The sequence below is a fragment of the Vitis riparia genome, unplaced genomic scaffold, assembly GCF_004353265.1.
Source record: "Vitis riparia cultivar Riparia Gloire de Montpellier isolate 1030 unplaced genomic scaffold, EGFV_Vit.rip_1.0 scaffold650_pilon_pilon, whole genome shotgun sequence".
In the NCBI taxonomy this organism is placed as follows: domain Eukaryota; kingdom Viridiplantae; phylum Streptophyta; class Magnoliopsida; order Vitales; family Vitaceae; genus Vitis; species Vitis riparia.
This window is the reverse complement of record NW_023269726.1, coordinates 138,922-159,159: the sequence shown is the minus strand read 5'-3', so window position 1 is coordinate 159,159 and position 20,238 is coordinate 138,922. Positions and strand designations below refer to the sequence as shown.

The 20,238-nt window shown below is 35.4% G+C and overlaps 1 protein-coding gene across 1 annotated transcript in view; it reads right to left on the bottom strand.

Annotated features, from left to right (window-relative positions):
• Positions 1-6: 6 nt before the first annotated feature.
• Positions 7-20,238, bottom strand: part of LOC117910208 (piezo-type mechanosensitive ion channel homolog) — a gene marked incomplete at its 3' end in the record, with an annotated part of 34,954 nt that continues 14,722 nt past the window's right edge. The window contains 24 exon segments of the mRNA XM_034824269.1: positions 7-56; positions 182-291; positions 294-684; positions 1,507-1,665; positions 3,254-3,649; positions 4,241-5,027; positions 5,029-5,719; positions 5,722-6,179; positions 6,181-6,621; positions 6,623-6,661; positions 6,663-6,720; positions 7,477-7,506; positions 7,509-7,775; positions 7,778-8,101; positions 8,104-8,256; positions 8,259-9,017; positions 10,792-11,025; positions 11,148-11,321; positions 11,560-11,688; positions 13,125-13,302; positions 13,401-13,616; positions 13,871-13,955; positions 15,825-15,873; positions 15,876-15,939. Coding sequence (XP_034680160.1) covers positions 7-56; positions 182-291; positions 294-684; positions 1,507-1,665; positions 3,254-3,649; positions 4,241-5,027; positions 5,029-5,719; positions 5,722-6,179; positions 6,181-6,621; positions 6,623-6,661; positions 6,663-6,720; positions 7,477-7,506; positions 7,509-7,775; positions 7,778-8,101; positions 8,104-8,256; positions 8,259-9,017; positions 10,792-11,025; positions 11,148-11,321; positions 11,560-11,688; positions 13,125-13,302; positions 13,401-13,616; positions 13,871-13,955; positions 15,825-15,873; positions 15,876-15,939 — 6,242 coding nt within the window.

The following is a 20,238-nucleotide window of genomic DNA, read 5'->3' as shown; positions in this document are numbered from 1 at the left end:
GACCACCACTTTGGATTGCCTTGATTGAGAACAAGATCCCCACTAACCAGATCTACCTGCATTTTAGGTTTAACATGGTTTTGTTCAGTGCCCAGTCAGAAACTATTAAGCCCATTACGGTCAAACTGAATAAGAGGTGTACATATTTGGAAAAGAACTAAGATTGCTGGACGTATCATACCGCCTGTTCAAGAAACCGAACATCGCCAGAGCCAGTGACCCGGAAGTATCTAGGATACACATTATATATTCTGAAAGTGTTGGCAGTACCATTTATCACTTCCATCACTTCGATGGTTTTGGAAGATCCTGATCCTGGACAACAAGTTCATATTTCACAATTTCTTTTCCTTTTGGCCTATCCCTTATAAATTGCCAAGAAAAAATAATGTCCATACTCCACTTAAGAGATTGAACAAATCTAGACTGGACAACCTGGGGAACAACCCAAACAGAGCTTGCATCAGCTTGGCAGCATATTAATTGAACATCTTTTTCAGTGTATGCACTTAGATAACCTTGAGGATCCAGATTAAAATGCACATCAAGCTCATCCCATGAGAGCTTTTCACATAGAGTGGTTTCAAACAAAGTAAGCCTTCCACCTGTTGTCTTTATATCAATTCGAATGCTGGCATCTTTAATAGGGTTTGCAATGTTCGTAGGGTTACCACTGCTGTACATCTGTCCATGAAAAACATATGTATTTAAAAAAATAAAAATAAAAAATTTGATTGTAGATACTGATGAATAACACTAAAAAATGGCTCCAATGAAGATATGGTTCTGATGTGTTCCACCAAACCAATCCATGGAACATATACATAGAATGGTAGTTAATGAGAATTTAGGAATTTTCTGGCATTTTACTGCTAATTACCTTCATAATTCATGCTTTAGTTCCACTCATTTAATATGGAAATGAAATTCAAACCAAGCAAGCTTGACATGTTCGTAAGAAATTCATTTCCTCTAGCATCCTCTTAATGGTATGCATTAAAAAGGGCAGCCCGGTCATTTGACGGTCTCCAATTTTCACAATGGACTGTTATTCACACAACTCAAAGATTTACGGATAAGCTAGGGCATCAATAATTGTTTCCTTTTCCTACTCATAATCTTTGTGAGATCATTCGTACACATACTCTAAGTAATGACATGTGACGTGACCCACTTACAGAATAGGAAATTTAGGAATTGAAAGAACTTCTTCAATGATTTTAATTAAGGAGTTTTTTAGGTATGAAATTTTACTTGCTAGCATATTTTGGTACCTGAATAGAGAAGTTTGTCACATATTTTTCCATAGGATTCAATTTCAGAAATAAACTCCCTACAAAATAGCATTTTTCTTTTCAACTGGGGAAAGAGTCCAATGTGTCAAAAAGGTATGGTAAGCCTAGTTATATTATTTAGATTTTCCCGAATTGTTGAAACTTTGCTAAAGAATGTTGTGGAAACTAGATTTTCCAGAACAGATTATCAGATTTGGTTCAAGACTCTCACCAGCATAGGAGCCCATATAACACACATCAATATGAAGAACAAGCATATCCCATTGCAGAATTTAGTCATTCTGGTTTGCTTCTGCCCTTGTTGGTGTCTAGCCCTATTTAAATCAGCATCGCATTTGACGAGAAACAAGCTGGCATGAATATCCTCCAACTGAGAAGAAAGCTCATGTCAGATCTTAAACATTCATGTTATATACTAAAACTAATAGGTATATAAGAAAACAAAACAAAAAAAAACAAAAAAAAATATATATATATATATCCTCATACCTATAACGAGGCAAAACTACCTACTGAATTTATTGATCATATTATGTGCAAAGCAATCATCTTTCTAGCAAAATATTCTATAGAATTAAGGAACATGAAGACTAGGCAATAGAAAATTGCCATGCAACTTGGTTTGATATTTTGTTTAGAAGGATAGAGAACGTTATCAATTGCAACCTTGGTACCAAACTACCACTTGATCTCACAATTCAAAACCTAGCCTGTTTTGAAATAAATCATGAAATTCATAATATTCCCAAGTAAGATAGCATCGCAATAATCTAGGCATTCCTCAATGTCTAAATACGCCAGTTAGTTTCTCAACATCTTAAACATACTCATTTCACAGTAATAAACTTGTATACGCACAGGTAGGGCTGAGGTTGACAAGACCAAACTGCTGATAAACTTTAACAATGAATAATTTATAAGACGAGTCATTCTCGATACCTAGAATGCTCCAAAAATTTGGGTCAAAGCATTACCTTTAAAGTTCCAGTGTTTCAAGCATGTCTACAGAATTTTATAATAGAGTCTTAAAGAATTTGAAAGCAAAGAATCAACCTCCCTGTTGAAATGGGAAGAGCCATAAAAAAATGAAGAAGCCATGGTTATAAAGGGATGGAAATCTATTTTTATTTGTTGATTTGTTGTTGTTGAAGCCCGGAGTGATAAAGTGATGGATTTATTTATTTATTTATTTGAGAGCAAGAACAAAGAAAAGGCAATCTCTGTAACTTCCAATCTTAAGGATGGAGACAAGGCCAAACCCAATGGCATAAGCTTTCATGTAAAATTTCATTGGCAAAGTCTTAATTCAAACAATGTCACGCAACAAAAGGAGTTTCACTTTAACTACCTATTTTAAGATGGGATCTCCAAATCAATGCTTTGCCCTATTTGGTTACATTATAGAACTGTTTAGAAAGTGTATATCGCTGTGCAGACATACACGACACCTACATATATCCATGTCCATATATCTATAGATAGACATACAAACACAAATATACATCAATATGCACATATATACACATGTAGGCATATTCCAAAGAACCAAACTTATTGGCTACTGGAACAAATATAATCTGTCCAAAGTATCCACACCATGATCCACAAAGTACTCCAGAACGTAAAAAGAGACTGCAACAAGAAGATGATCCCCTTAAACATTTAGTCAACTGGAGGATTATCTTTACTCTCCATTCTATTATGTGCATGAATGATTGGAATTCAGGAATTCAAATAACTATTCTATCAAAACAGCTATTACGACAAAAACCAACCAACAATATGGGGGAAATACAATTATTTACTAATAACAACAACAGCAACAATAACAAAAACAGCATTGCAATAATAATAATAATAACAATAGTATGAAGGTTGAGGCTAAAAGGAGATAGTAGTAGCAGTTTAAAATTTAAATAAGTAAAAAATTTATAGGATGAAAGCTGCAACTAACTCACCTTCAACCAGTCGTACATAGTCAAAGATGTTGTTGTGCAGGACCAGTCAAGTACACATCGCAATTCATAAAGAAATGGCAGAGCACGATAAATTCGGAAACCCACATAATTAATTTGAGAAACACTACTTGTCAAAAACTGACGATACAAAGTACCCTTATTAGGAATCCCAAATCGGATTTGTATGGCCTGTAGTGCAAGAGAAATTGCCTTTGTGAGATAAATGGCACGGAGTGCTAGTTGTCCACCACATTGGTGTGAAGGCTCCATGCACCAGGCATACTTTGTGATAGAGAATGTGAAGAGGATAAGGGTGAAAACATAGAAGATGACTTTTCCCTTGGCAAATGAACAAAGGTATATGATACGATCAAGGACTATCAGAAAAAAAATAATCTGCAAGAGAAACCACTCTAGTCACTTCAAAAAATTCGCTCAAGATAATAGATTTATTAGAAATAATATAGATTCAAGAAACCAGCTCGATTAGCTGTTGCAACTTGCCTTATTTGAGTCCACTCAAGGACTCAGATTCTGAGATTTGTTTCATGTCAATACAAGTATTAGACACTTCGGAAAATAGTCCACCATAATTTTATGAACTTACTATAAAACTCATCCAATTCTAAGGCAAATTTACGCTAGGAAAGAGCTCATTGAGGGCATATTTCAATGCTCCATGAAAATTAAATTGATGTATTGTGTTTTAATGCCAAGTGTTGTACAGAACTGTCATACTAATTGGGACCTTTACAGACAATGCAGCCTTTATAACAACGGATGGTCAACATTTGAGATGGTTTCATTTATTTAAATCCTAAAACTGATCCACATCATCAGTTGTGGGGAAAACTTTTTTCATGTAGAATGGCCCCATTAGGGATTTGATGGATTTGTAATATGTAAAACCACAATGGACATACAACTCAATAAAATGAATTGAAACTTAAGCTATGAAGAATGTATCAAAAGGAAAAAAAGGCTTACCATTAAAATAAATACAAACTCTTTTGGGAATTGGTCTTCAAGTTGATATACTTCAAGAAACTCACTGTTATTTTTTATGACTGATTGATAGAAAATGGCAACCAAGAAGAAAACTGTCAGATCTGCACAAAAGATGTAGGCATACAGATCAATTTCCCTTTTCCCTCCACCAATCACAGAGAGTATAGGATATGGGAATCTTGTTTCTTCAAACATTCCATCAAGTTGAGCTTTTAAAATCTCATTTGCTACATCGGCTGCTGGAGTTAGCGACTGGTACCGTTCCACTGGGGTAAATTCTTTAGATGGGGAGGCATAAACCACCTCAAAAACAGCCAGAGCGATATTAGGGTTTTCTGGACTTCTTTCGATGCTTTGAACACGAACCCTGCTCGCCAAGTGATAATAATTTAGGTTCTTCTCCTTGCATCTCCTCTCACAAACAATGTTGAGCACCTTGTTTACTCCTGACTCAATTCTCTCTGGCTGAATCCCATCCTCAGGCCATAAGTTAACTTCCATAGACAGCTGTACAAAATAAGGAGGAGTTTCTGCTCCATGTGTCAGTGATTTCCAATATCTATGAAGGCTTCTTATCATCAGCTTCATCGCATCTTTTATAGGTAAGATCAATTTCTGCAATCTCTTCCTAAAACTGCAACTCATTACTGTCTCCTTCTGGTGAAGATTTCTTCTCTTAAGAAAGCTGAATTCTGTAACTACCGCCCATTCGCCCTCTCTTGCAGTAATGGAGGCTTGTAAGAGAGTAAAGAAATACACCAAAAAGAGGCAAGTTGCTGATAACAAAAGATGACACTATTTTATGAGAAGGAAATCCTAATTCCTGAAGTAAGCTCAGATGGATGCTCAATCCAGAATGTTGGATGATGATCTGATATAAATACTGAAGCAAAATACACATTTCAGTGTAAATTAGCATAACAATCCAAAAAATAAAACCTGGGCCGGTAGTTACACAGAGAGCATATAAAAATAGAGCCGCAAGGTAAACCATAGAAAGCAAACTGAAGTTCCATAGGAACATCAAAATGAAACAGCAGTAACAAACAATATCATTATTCGATCGCATTTGGGCCCACATGTATCTGAAAATCATACCAATTTGCAGGAATGCAGAATCCGACATGGTACCCTCAGTACCAGAATGCGTAGAAAATGTTCGATCAAAATGTTTGCAGCCCACTTCCTGACTCTCTATCTCATCATACATCCCATCCTCAGACAAGGGCTCATTTGAATCTGGTTCCTCATGATCTATGTTTAAGAAACTTACAAGATTGTTAACTGCCAGATTACCGAGAGATTGAACTTGAGAAACTCCATCACCAATAAGATGCACTGCTGAAATTATTGGGTTTTCCTTACCTTGGGATTTTGCCTTATCTCTTTGGTCTGAATACAAAAAATCATAACTTGTAGTTTTCTCCTTGAGTTCAATGATCTCAGGAAGAGAATCCCTGAATGCTTCCTGGACTCTACTGCTGAAGGACTTCCAGTTCTTACTCTTTCTGGAGATTCAATCGTATTGAAATGGGAAAAAGAATCAGTGCCTTCCTTCTTTAATTCATTTTCCCCTTTGTCAGGGTTGCCATCCACCCTGTGTGAATCTAGAGAAGAATTCCATCTCCTTCTAAGACCTTCATTCCTGGGAGAAGTTTTACCACAGTTTGAATTGGTGCTCATGCTCTGAAGCTGGATTTGTAGGTTGAGCATCTCTGATTTCATCTTTTCTACCTGCAGATTACGATGGCGTTTCTGCTCTTCAGATTTACGGATAAGCAGCAACTGTGCAGTCTTCCAAGCAGCTCTTTTCTCCTGCTGACTCACTATGGCTCCAATTTGCTCTGCTTCTAGATATTTTGACACATAATCAAACTCCTGGGATGAAAACATATATGATTGCAGTGATACCAGCATATATGATAATTTCAACAAGTGCTGATCTCGATGTAATTCGAAACCCATAATCATATTTATAAAATCCAATCACCTCACTTATGTAGTCTATCATTTCCCATTTCCCTTTACTGAAATCTCCTACAAAAGGAGATTGATAGGCAAGAGAGAGAACAATTAGAGCAAAATTGTACATTCGCAAGAACTTGAAGATTTTATTCTTCTTCTTTAGTATTTCAAGCCTCATTCGAAAGAAAACCATAGCAAAGCCAAGGTAGCCAAGGTGCAGAATGTCATACTCAAGGGTTCCCGTAATCAAAATCAAAGCAAGAACTAGATCTAGTAAGTGACAGTAACTATAAAGCCTCAGGTAGTCGATAAATGTCCACATGCTTTTTGTTTCAAATGATAGATCACTCAACACCGATGCCTTCATAAATTGGGACATGATTTTTTGATATGTACGCCTCTGAAAGACTAGATAAACAATCGGCACGGAACTTGAGCAAGCATGAAAACCACATAATAGCTAATCAGCATACGGGGATCATCAACAACAATTCCTGAAGGAAAGCAAAATGGTAGCTAAAGTTAACATTTGTCCTGCTTCTGATTAAACAAAATTCAATGAAGTGCTCTGAAATCAATGGAAGTGAAATGCTTCAATTTTTCAAGTGTCATGGCATGGACAAATAAGATCATAATGTTCAATGGTGTTGTGACCAAATTTACTAACATGATAACAGAAAAAGAATACAAGGACATTTAATAATGAAAATTTCTTGCTTTGAGCAAGCATCAAAAAACAGAAGGATTGAAATCCCATGCATAGACTCATTTAAAATGTAAGGAAAAGCAAAAAAGAATAATCTCCCTAACCAAAGTATCATATATTTTACTTATATAAAGGACTCATTTAAAATGTAAGGAAAAGCAAAACAGAATCATTTAACTTTTATGAGGTTTCGGTATCACATATTTGACTTATATAAATGTCCTAAACAAACATGCGACCAATTTTCTCAGAATCCCACAAGTGAAACAAAGTGCCAGATGCAGGTATCAAAAATAACATGAACTGGCGGCAGTAAAGCCTTTCTATCATGCCTCTGAACATTCTGTAGAAACTTGAGTCAAAAAAATTGGTAACTATTATTTTATCCTCAAGATAAGGAAAGATCTGTAATCATGCATAAAAAAAGGGCTGAAGCAGAAGCAGGACAATACTACTGAGAATTGGAACCAGTCCATGTAAATAAGACAAAATTAAGAAAAAATGCATATTAGCATCCTATTTAGCCATCACTTGAGAGATATACCTAGCCAACATTTTCTACAGTAGTCAAAAAAAGATCAGAGCTTCTCCAACAGTCATGGCAAGGCAATTTTTCCTCAGTGGGGGCATGTTGCTTCCAAGGTGTCAGATTCAACCAAATGGCCAAGTACTCCAGAATGATAACAGAAGCAAATGAGAATACAAACATGGGCCACAGTTTTTGTATTATTTGCCGATGTAAAATAACACAAGCAGCAACTGAAGCAATATAAAGCAAAGAGATTGCATTCAACACTGCGAAGCTGGCAAGAAGTAATGCAATCATGTTAATCTCAAGGCCAAAAGACTGAACATATTCTCTATCCCATACTTTATATATAGTTTCAGGGCAGTTTTCTGCATGTCGAGCCTCTCCTTTCTAAAGACAAGAATCCGCTTCTTGTTCCATTTATCACCCTCCTTAGGACTTCCCCAAGCATACTTACATGAACTTTTTCTACTGTTACCACCCTGAGCCTCCTGCTTCAGAATGCATAAGATCGAAACACTGAGAGATGCCAGAGTTAAAGATGGCAATGAGCTGCTCCTTTCTTCTTTTTTCCCTAAGAGAGGAGTAGCATCTCTAGATGGCTTACTTTCCTTGATACAAGAGAGAACATCATTGGAAATTCTTCTGCAGAGCCAAACAGAGCACAAGGCCCCTCCCCTTCTCCTCTAACTCCAAAACCATTAGGCATATTTTCCAACCAATGAAAGACATTGTACTGAAGCACACATGCAATAATAACCAAAACTTTTCCCCTCAAGCCTGACTCCAAACCAGAAAACCCCGACTAAACAACCTCAAACCCAGAAAAAGGGACAAATAAGAGCTCTTTTGACCAGGGAACATGTCTGCATGGCCTCCCCACATCTGGAAAAGATAATCAACCAAAGCAAGGAGTCCTGAATACACTAGAAACAATTTTGAAGGAACCCGAGAAGATTTTGGAAAAATTGAGAAAATGACCACGCCTAGAAGATACAAAAAACCAAAAGCACTGATTGGGGAAAGAGATGCATACAATAATGCAAGAAATAGTATCTTCTCACTGTGCCAAATCAGAAGGCGTTTAACAAATGCAAAAGCTCCAAGCTCTAGAGCATCGCGATCCTCCAATCTCAAGTTCTTGCTATTTCTCCTCTCATAACTGTATAGTTGCATTACAATCAAAACAGCTAGAGATTCCCAAATGTTTTTCAAGATTGAAGCTTCCGGGTTATAGCCAAAGGCAGTATAAGGATCTACTATTGTAGACACCCATGTCTCAAAGCTGAGGAAGACACTCAAGCAGTAAACGAACATAAATACTGCAACTGCATATACTTTCAGAGGAAACCAAAGGCGTCGCTTTGTCTTCTCCACAAGCTGCCGCCCACTCATCCACAGTAGAAGGAACAAAAGGTAACCAAATGAAGTATAATTAGGTTTTACTAGGTATAGTGTGACGAGGATAGTCAGAAATGCAATGTAGGTTCCACATGATCGATATGCAGAAAGAAACTTCTTTCCCACAGCACTCAGATACAATGCTATTCTTCTCTCTGAAAGTTCAAAGAAAAAAATCATTTAATGACTTTATTTGTAATAAAATTTGGTTCATTGTCATGTTTAAGACAATAAGGTACCCCCCCAAAACCACCACCACACACACACACCAAAAAAAAAATTCAAAAGAATAAACACAAAAGGATGAAGTGTGGGTTAAAGCAAGAAGTTAACTATGGCTCCATGTTATAAGTCCTATATCCATAGTTGGTAAAACCTTATAATACACAATACAATGCATTTTTTTATGGAAATCGATACGTATCACTATTTGTATCTTATCTTAAAGCATATTTTAAGAGATACATTTACAATACACAATACGATACATGATATAACAATACAACAATACATACATCTTCAACTATTTTCCATAATTTTTAAGAAGAAACAAATTATTATTCTTTTTTGTTAAAAGAATTTACAATATTGATTGTTTAAAATGTACTAGAAGACTAAAAATTGAACACAAAAAGGAGAAAATAGTTAAAATAATCTTATATAAAAAGGTACATTCTTGTTGTCAAATATAAAATTAAAAGTCAACAAAGAATATTTTTACTATAAATATTGAAGAATTTTCATTTGAATGGTTTGAATGTTAACATTGAAAATGATGATAGCGATTAGTGAATAAAAATTCTTACTTAATATATTAGCTTTTTTTTTTATTTCTTTTTTGATGGAGAAGGAATGATAATGAACATGATAAAGTTGGAACTTTGAACAATATATATAGCTAAAAATTGAAGAAGTTATTTTTTGGTGGATTATGTGATGAATCTATATATTAAAGACATATTTTGTTAATTTGAACTTGTCAAAACCCTAATACTCAATGTTTTCATATGATATGATATAATTTAACTCTTTAGATCCTACTATCTTTCATAAAATTGGTTATACATTAATTTATACTTCATACTTTCAATAAATATGCACACATATACATATTTTTTTCTATTTATTTTCTACTATATAAAAAAAACTTATGATACAGGATCCAATACATGATGCAGAAAAATAGAAAAATGACACACGACATTTTTACGAGTTAACAACTATGCCTATATTAACTGCAACATGATAAAGTGACAATCAAAGCAATACTAGATTATTCTCTAACTGAACTAATAATGACAATGCTACTAGTAATATTAATAAGAACAGCAATAGTTCCATGAAAGATGATAATATGAGAAAGAGGACAACAAGGTTATATTAGCAACTGATTTTGTCTAATGATGTAGGCACATTGGCAAATCACATTAAATCTTGTGTTCTCTTGTGAGTGCTTTCTTATTTTCTTGTCTGCTAACATACCATGATACAAGTTCAGAAATCCAACCTGTAAGAGACCCTTCTTGGGTTCAAACACTAGAGACCCTAGTCTCCTAATAAAAAGACCTCTCCAGCCCCCCCCCCCCCCCTTCCCTCTCTCTCTCTCTCTCTATCTATCTATCCTGCCATTTCAAATTTTCCTTACCACATGTAACCATCTTAATAGATGCTTCCCTAAGTTGAGCTCAATTGGGATACACCAGATAATTTAGAAGAAATAAAAAAAAATTACAAAGAGCAAGACATTTGTTCATCAAAATAAAGATGGAATAACTGAATAGCCAGTCGCAACCTGGCATGAAAGCCACATATTCTAGCAATCTGTGATACAGGCAAATTGAAATCAAATTTTGAAACAAGTAAGATATAAATAGAACTAAAGGAGATCAAAAGCATGCAGCATTTATTTGATTTTAGATTGAACCCTACCATGAGAAGAGTTATTGTGTTGGCTCTCTCTGGATGTTGACGTGTAAACTGATAGTAAAACTGATTTATTCAATCCAGCTTTGAGGACACTAAACCCAATTGGAGGGCGGGGAGCATGCTGCACAATTGCTGAAAATGAGAAGAGCACTTCAAACCCATTATTATGAATGGCACAAAAACATGCAAGCACCGCTATCTTCAAGAAATCCCCATAACTATCACCCTCAAGGAGACCTGCAAGAATTCATAAGATGTGAAAATAGATTGACTGTTAAACAAGGTGTATTTACTAACAAACCTAAATTGCATCTACAACTTTATAACAATTCCAGGAAGGATGTAATGGAATATTTTACCTGACTGTGAGAGAAGTTCCCTAGCCAATGAGCCTTTCTGTTCTAATGCTTTGGAAATCAAGTTGAGCTGCAGAATGTACAAAAGCGCAAAATGCCCCTCACATAGAACAATCAGGGCCTGGCGTATCCTCCTACTTATGGTGTGACTCAACAGATGGATCATAAAGAAAATCACTGAGGTATGATACAGAAATCAGCACGAGTCAGTACATTACTAAGTTTCTCTACATCAAAATAACTAATAATTAATTCAGTGATACCATATCCAAAGGCATCTGAAAAGACAGAAAAGATGGATGCCTTCCAGGAGCATGTGAATTAAAAGTTTAAAGCAAGACTTTATTGAGTGAATGCATAAAGAAATTGAAAATTTAAATAAAAATAGTTGAAAAAGGTGAGGGACTGAACATACTGTATACAGCATGAATGAAGCCAGGCTTCGTGGCAATAAGAAAAATCAGCGCCAGCACTATAGCACGAGAGCTTTTGCGCAGTCCCCATGCTATTGTGGCTACAATCAATACTTTTGTCTCTTCTTTTTCTGAAATTGAAAATCATGATGAAATTTATGGAGATGCAATCACAAAAACATGGATATAAGATGAGGCTGAAACCTTTTAAGGATAAATAACTGAAAGAAACTAAGCACAAAAAAGAATTGTGAAAACCATTGCCATTGTTTATGCTTTGGTTAGGTTTATGCCAAATAAGAAAATGCTGCTTAGAAGGAAGCAAATAAAGATTCCACTGTTATTGGGGCACTTCCAAAGTAAGGGTTTAGCAGTATCTGACACTTACGTGTATGTAACAGTTGAATATTTGGCAAAATATTCAGTGTAATGTTCTGTGATGTTTCAAGTTCCTATCAAGAAAAAAAGTGCTACTATTTCCCATGCTTAAGACAAAGAATCATTAGAAGGAATTCAATCAACCCTAATGGTGAAGAAAAGACAATTTCCAAGTTTAAGTATCCTTCAGCTAAATCGATAGTCTTGTGGACCTCATCCTCATCAGGAGACTGGTGGCTTTCCTTTGTCTATCTATTGATAGACTTCCTTGTACAAGAATACACAAGGGTTCAAAGTAATGTTCAACCTTTTAAGAATAAATAACTGAAATGAAAGTAGGGAAAAAAAAAAAGCACAGGAAAAAATTGTCAAAAATCATTTTCATTGTTTATGCTTTAATTAAATTTATGCCAAATAAGAAAAATACTACTGGGAAGGAAGCAAATAAAAGATTCCACTGCTATCAGGACTCTTCAAAGCAAGGGTTCTAGCTATATGTGACACTTAGACATATCTAATAGTTGAATATTGATAGAATTATTCAATATTATGTTCTAAGCCATTCAAGCTAATATCAAGAAAAAAGGGCTATTATCTGCACACTCAGAGGAGTCATTAGAAGGACTTCAACATAGGAACCCTGATGGTAAAGAAAAGATGAGTTCCAAGTTTAAAGTATCCTCCTGACAAATTGCTATTCTTGTGGACATCTTCCCCGTCAGGAGACCAGTAGCTTTCCTTACTGTATCTATCCACAGACTTTTATGAACTGTGATGCCTTGACTTATTTTATGAGTTTTGGGTTGACCCTTAGAAGGTGTTCTTTCTTTAACTCTGTTTCCTTTAGTCGTTGCCTTTTGCACTATTTTGAGCTCCCTGTTTATATTTCCTGTGTAAGTGGTTCCTCCCCTTCGGTGCTTCCTTTTGATATATATATATCTCCATTTTGTGTACACACAAATAAGCACCAAGGTGCTAACTTATGTTAATTCTTTGTGCATGAAGTATCTATTTCATTCATCAGATATTGGTACAGGCATAAACAGTAGCTTGAATGTTAATGCTTTGGCCTAGACATAATTAATATTACGTATCAAGCAAGGTCAATAAGCTATCTTCCCAAAATAAAATTAGCAAAAATATTCAAGATACAAGTATTCTAGTAACTTACGCTATGTTATTTACTAACCTTCTGTAGTACAATTGTCCCTTGTGGATTGTCCTTCTCGATCAGACAAGTAAAGGAAAACAGAGTTGCTCACAAGATTACCCAAAGCAATAAGAATTCCAAGACAAAATTGTGCTAGTAGATAAAATCCTGGAATAGGGTAATGCCATAAGCCAATAGTTTCCCAAATCTCCATGTCCTACAAACATATGCTAAAAGATCTCACCAAGAGAATTCAACTATAATTATGAACAGGAGCACAAAAGGATTTACCAGAACAGAGATAACAGAGATTACCTTCCCCATTTTCTTATTTAGGAAAGCAAATGCCACATTAAAGATATATGTGCTGGCCGCCCACAGGAGAATGAAAACAAGAAGCAATCCATTTAAATGGTGCAGGTGAAACACAGAGGGAAAGGCATATAGAAGGTGACCAACATATGCAAGTAATCCAAGTGCACAGAGGCTTGCAAAATGGAAACTCCAAAATGAAAGTGCAAGCAAGGAGATCTGCCATATTCACCACTGAAAGCTTTAAGTAAAAAAAAAATTTATAATCTCAATTGTATCAATATATATCAAGAGAAGGGGAAAGACAAAGAAAACTCATGGAAAAGCATAAGTAGTAGGCATTACTGAAAAGATAAAAATCATCCAAATTGGAAAACACGAGTGGTCAACATCTAGTATCACGAGTTGGAAAGCAAGAGATATATTTGCAAAAGGAAGGAAATCTTACAAAAAAAAAAAAAACAAATGCCTACCGGAAAACCGTAAGTGAAAAAGTTGATACAAAAGGTCCGAAAAACTGCTCCCCTTAGTAGAACATTAGCATGCCGTACACCAGATCTAGAAAAGATATATAAGAGAAGAAAAAGTAAAGTGCTATTAGTTTGTTGAGAGAGAGAGAGTTAAAAAGGCTTTCTTAGAAGTAGGATGTACGATAAAAATCCTAGAAACATCTTAGAAGCAAAATGCCTCCAAACAATCTTATTACCAGACAATACACACATGTGGGCAGACATGTTCACAAAATAAAGCAGTGGGGTGAGGGGGGAGAAGAGAGAGATGGAGAAGGAAAAACACATGCCTAACCAAACAGACTATTGGCTACAAAAAATATATGAGACAAAAGTTTTAAATATGAAAGCAAATATATCCTCACATAGACAATGCAGCATGTATATGATTGTAACAATTCTTGAAACCTCAACCAAACAGAGTCTTAGCCTGACTATTTGGGTTCATTCACACAACCTATCTTGTTGTTCCACTCCACCTTTGCCCATATTGCTCATTAAATCATAAAGCAATGCTTAATTTCCCATTACCTTGGCCCCCATCATTTACATTCTCCCTAACCCTTGCATCGCTTCCAACCTGCTCATACAACTCCTCATTGGCAAGTCATCGATCTTTAGCAGGGCCAAGCATCTCAACCAACTCCTGAACCTATGTCCCTAATTAGGCCTACCTCTACCTTCTCATGAATTCATTTCACTGTTAATAGCTCATTTGCACTTCTTCACTCATTTCCACTTTGTCACACCGAATCAAAAGGAATGGTTTATTGTTATGCATGTGGTATACTGTTACAATTGAACTTATATCTGCATTTAAATGGTTTCAATATTAAGTTACAGAGCATTGCTTCTAACATTATGAATATTTTAATAAAATTTTCCTGCTCTAACACATGATATGCTACATTTCTTGAAATTTGAGCCATGCCTATAACTTATTTTTCTTTTTGATGGCTCGTAAATGTCCACTGATTTTTTAGCCTAAATCGTTTACCTAATTTAAAAATCAATAAGAAGCTTCCTGCAATAAAGAATATGAAGATTTAACTTCATAGACAGAGCCTAGACGACCTACTGTAGTCTTGCCCTAGTTTGAAACATACAATGATTCATATTGATAAGAATTGATTTCACATTCGATAAACTTACATTCAATCCTTCCAAAAGGTTCAAATACTCATTTTTTTCCCTTCAATAACTTTGAATCTGCTGACACAGTTTAATAGTATCTTGAAAACACCCCTGTCCATGCCCTGGCAGAGTAACTTCATTATAAAGATGTCAATCAAACAAAATCTTAATCACTAAAAGTTCCTATAGAATAATTGCTCCATGAGTGTTACTTTATTAGAGCATGATATGAATGGACCAAAATCCTAACAGCTTAAGCTTTTTAGAAAATTAATAACTTAACATGGTATCAAATCTCTGGTTAACCAGAGATCTCATGTACAAGTCCTCCCCCATATATTTTTCTGCCTGTTTATCTATGATAACAAACCTATTTGTTTTACTTTGTGAGGGAGAGTGTTCGAACATATGTATATTATGGGGCCCACATCCTAACAGCTTAAGCTTTTAGGAAAGTTAATAACTTAAAACAAATTCATTCTAATATTGGACAGGAGATCTTTGAAATGAAATTTATCATAATTGCCAGAACACAATAACCAACCAAACAGAGCAATGAAATTTCAACACTTGATTCTTTGAAAAGATCTTTGAAATTATGTTTTCTTGAGTACACCACACACCTCAATCTAAAACCATATCAGTGCCTATTTTATGCCTTTTTATTGCATGCTTAAATTTCTTATTGAGATATATTGACAACAGTAGTGCCGCATACTTAGCAAGACAATTCTTGAGGCGAGAAGAGATATGGAAGGTCACATGAATAAAACAACCCCAGTACCTCGATTGACGAATAAAAAATGAATGCTTGGAGGGAAGAAGCTGCTCGTCAAACTGTTTTCTGTTGAGGACATAATGAAATCCATTTCCATAAGATCACATCTAACCCAGGTTAGCTGTAACAAAAAAAAAGCATATATATATATATAATTATATATAAGAGATAACAGAACCAAAAAAAAAAAGTAATACATAAAGAAATTATCCTACTTTCTTGGAACAAAAACTAAGGCATAGCAATTCTCATTTTCAATTTTTGAGATCTGAACAATACACATTTTTTACTCAGCAAGTTGTATAGGACTCAAATAGCATTTTGATCATGGGAAGTTGCATATGTGACATGGACCTGGATTATCCAGTTTTTCAGCCACAATTTAATCTGCTGGAAACCAAAATGGTATTATGTATCTCTTTATAAATTCCAATCATTAGCAACACAGTTTATTTTATCAGAAACAACCATTTTCATTATATTGAAATGGTAAATAAAAGAAAGATGAAACAAAACTAGGTGACACTGAATTGATTGAAAGAAAAGAATGTGTAGTTAATATTAAGAACATATATTTTACAAGTAAAGAAAAATGAATGCCAAAAGGGCTGCATCCTATCCAGATAGGGTGTATGCCAGCAGCACCCAAATGAAGAGGAAAAGAGAATAAAACTAAACACAGATCAGTCAGAAGAAACATAAGAAAGAGTACAATGGAATGCAAATGAAAGTTAACACCCTCCCTCTCTAGAGAAGGAGCTCTTTTAATAGGGCATCCTTTCTCTAGGGTGTTCTTGTGATGGCTCTGTATTTTTGGGCTCCACATACACCTATTCTACCAATGCTAAAAGTAGGGGGAGTGGAACATGTAAGCATCTTTGTGTGTTGGCAATTCCAAGTCAAAATTCCCATCGTGTTTCTCCTAGCTCAATTGCTTCAAATCCTCCATCAGACTCTTGTCATTTTCAAAGTGTTTGTGATTGAAGATTGCTAGAGGACACGCTAAGTGTTTTTGAGGTGAAAGATAATATCAAACATTGATCAACAAAGTTTTAATCATTTATCCTTGTAAGTTATTTTGTGTATTGGCAATTCCGGGTCAAAATTCTCATTGTGTCTCGTAGCTCATATTCTTCAAATCCTCTCTTGGACACTTGCCTTTTCCAAATTGTTCGTGTTTGAAGATGGCTAGAGGAATTGGTAAGTGCATTTGAGGTGATGGATGATCGCAAACAGTGATCAATCGTATTTTAAATTTTTATCCTTGTATTGGAAAATGAAAGTGAAGCTTAAAGTGTAAAACATTGTGTTTAAAACATTTGGATCAATTTCTGATCAATCAAACTAAAGAGTAACAGTTTATCTTGAACTCAGATTTTTCAGTCTTGTCCGATCGATCAGATTTCAATCACACCTGCGAATTTTCATGATTTTCCAAACAAATCTCAACCATTGGATAAGTTTCAAAACCCTAATATTTAAGCCCTCTTTCCAGATGTAGAGTGGACAGCCATGAGAGAAAAAACCCTAGGTTTTTTAGCTTCAAGTTTCTCTTACAATATTGGGGAGTGTTTGTCTTGTGAGAAAATTTATGGGTTTGAATTGAAAATAAGTTTTTGAGTGAAAAATCTTTAGTTTCAAATGGGTTGATTCATTGTGTTCTTCATCCTATCTCTCATATTGCTTTCATATCCAACTTATTAGGGTAAAACCCAAGATTCTTCTTGTGTAGACTCAAGAAGAGGCCGAAATCAAAGCTTGGAGTGGATTCCAAGTGTTTTCTTGAATAATAATGGTGGTAGTTGACGCCTGAAGGTTCTAGACAAGTGGTCCGGGAGAGGATAAGACTTAGGCTAGGTAAAACCTTGTACTCAGCTATTTTTTCTTCATAATGGATTATTTGATTGCTTGAGGCCTGTGGTTTTTTATCTCTTCGAAGGTTTTCCACGTTAAAAAAATCGGTATCATTGTCTCTCCTTTCTATCTTGTCTTTTGATTAGCATTTCATGAGCTTATGATATTTTTCTTTGCATTATGGTGATTGAATTAATTGAAGCATGAGCTGAAATGTGTCTATTGAATATTTGAAAGAACAAGATATATGTTAGTTGTTGTTGATTGATGACAAGGGGCATGTGAAAAAGAGTTTTTATATTGATGCAATGTTTTATATATTAGGTTTGGGGAGTGTTGTCTCATTTGCATGTGACTTGCATTAAATTACTTGTTTGGGAGAGTGTTGGTGCATCCGTTGTTACTTGTGATTTGCTTGTTTGTTCATAAGGTTGAAAAAGATCATTGTATAAGGGAAAAACAGGGGAATTGTGCTCATTTGTGAGATACCATCTCTAATTGTTTTAAAAAACACCTATTCAACCCCTGTTATCCATAAGTGAGATTCATCTTCAATCCTTCTATTGAAAAATGGAGGTAAAGCTTAGGAGTGTCAAAATTTGTGTTAAAACATTTGGATCAATTTCTGATCAATGAAACTAAAGGGTAACAGTTTTTGTTGTACCCAAAATTCCACTCTCGTTTGATCAATCAAGATTCGATCACATCGGTGAATCTTCATTATTTTTCCAAACAAATCTTAGTCATTTGATGGGTTTTAAAACCCTAGTATTTAAGCTCTTTTCTAGATGAGGGAAACACAACTATGAGAACTAGGTGGTCTCCCTTGAGCTTCAAGTTCTTTACCTATTTTGGGAGCGTTTGGTTTGAAAGAAAATTTTATGGATGTTGAGCTAAAAATCATCTTTTAAGTGAGAAAAAATTCTTTTAAAAGGGTTGATTCAATGTGAGTTCCATCTCTACTCTCATATTCATCATATGTGGATTCAAGAAAATACTAAGATCAAATTTGGTGTGGACTCCAAGTATGCTTTAGAAGAAGAAAGTGGGTAGTTGAAGTTTGAAGGTTCTAGGCAAATGGTCTAGGAGAGGATTGAAGGCTTGGGCTAGGTAAATCTTTGTACTTAGTTAATTTTCTTCATGCTGGATTTTTTTATCGTTTGTAGGCTTGTGGTTTTTTCTCTTTGAAGGTTTTCCACATTAAATCTAGTTGTTATTGTCTTTTACCTTTATCTCATCTTTCCATTAGTTTATCTTAGCTTATGAAATTTCCATTAATATATTATGTTGGTTGATTGAGGAAATGGGCTGAAATTGGATCATTTAATCTTTGGAATAGTGTGAAATAATCTCTAATTTGGTTTTGATTTTAATAGAAATTTGAAAATGTGTTTTTTGAGTAGTTGAAATGCCTTATAAATGTTGGTTGGGGAGTGTTGACTCATTTGCGTGTAAATTGCATTGACTACCTTGTTGGGAAGTGTTGGTGCATCCATTCTTGCTTGTGTTTTTGCTTGTTTGTTAATAAGATTAAAAAAGAAGATCAAAACAATTGGAAAAATCAGGGGAGTGATTAGCATTTGTAAGGTACCATCTCAAATTGGTCTAAAAACATCTAACCAACAGCCCCCCTTCTCGGTGTTAAAAACCAACCAAACCAAAGCCCAACCCAACCAATGGACCAGGATGGGATGGAGTCATCTTATATTTAGTTGCTTTGTTTGAGACATCAAGCCACCTAAATAGGCCTAAACCCAATTTAATTTCTATCTGAATTATGAATATGTAGATCTGTTGAAATTCGGCATTCAAAGTTAGGGTTTTAATTTAGGAAAGTATTTTAGGAATAAAAAAGGAGAGATCATTTAGGATATTTCCTTAGGATTCAGTTTCCTATTTTTTAGGAGAGAATCAAGCTAGATAGATATTTTCTTATTCAGTCATTTGTGTATATATATGTGTATGGTGTGTACCGAATAAATCAATAAAAGGAGTTCAGAAATTCTTCATGGTATCAGAGCCAGTTTTCTGAAACCCTAATCCCTTCTGGCCGCCTCTTATTCAGGCCATCATTCATTCCAACCAAACCTCTCTGGCCATCTCTCAATCCAGCCATCTCTCTCTCTGGCCATCACTCATTCCGGCCAAGTCTCTCTGGCCATCTCTCAATCCGACCATCTCTCTCTCTGGCCATCTCTCATTCCGGCCATCAGTCCTTGTTCTCAGGCCGATATCTCTGGTTTTCTTCTCTTCCCTATTTCCAGCAACCATATTCGGTTGTCTCTCAGGCCGGTATCTCTGGTTTCCTCCTCTTCCCTATTTCCAGCAACCATATTCGGCTGTCTTCCTCATCTCCATGACAAAATACGGAATGGCATCATCACAAGTATCCAGCGTCACAGCACCAGAATCAGGGGGCAGTTCTGAAATTCCAAACCTTGGTGGCAGTGATTCCTCTCCTATTCTCATCACAGGACACAAATTAAATGGACATAACTATTTACAGTGGTCACAATCTGTGTTGTTGTTCATTTGCGGTAAAGGAAAGGATGAGTACCTCACTGGA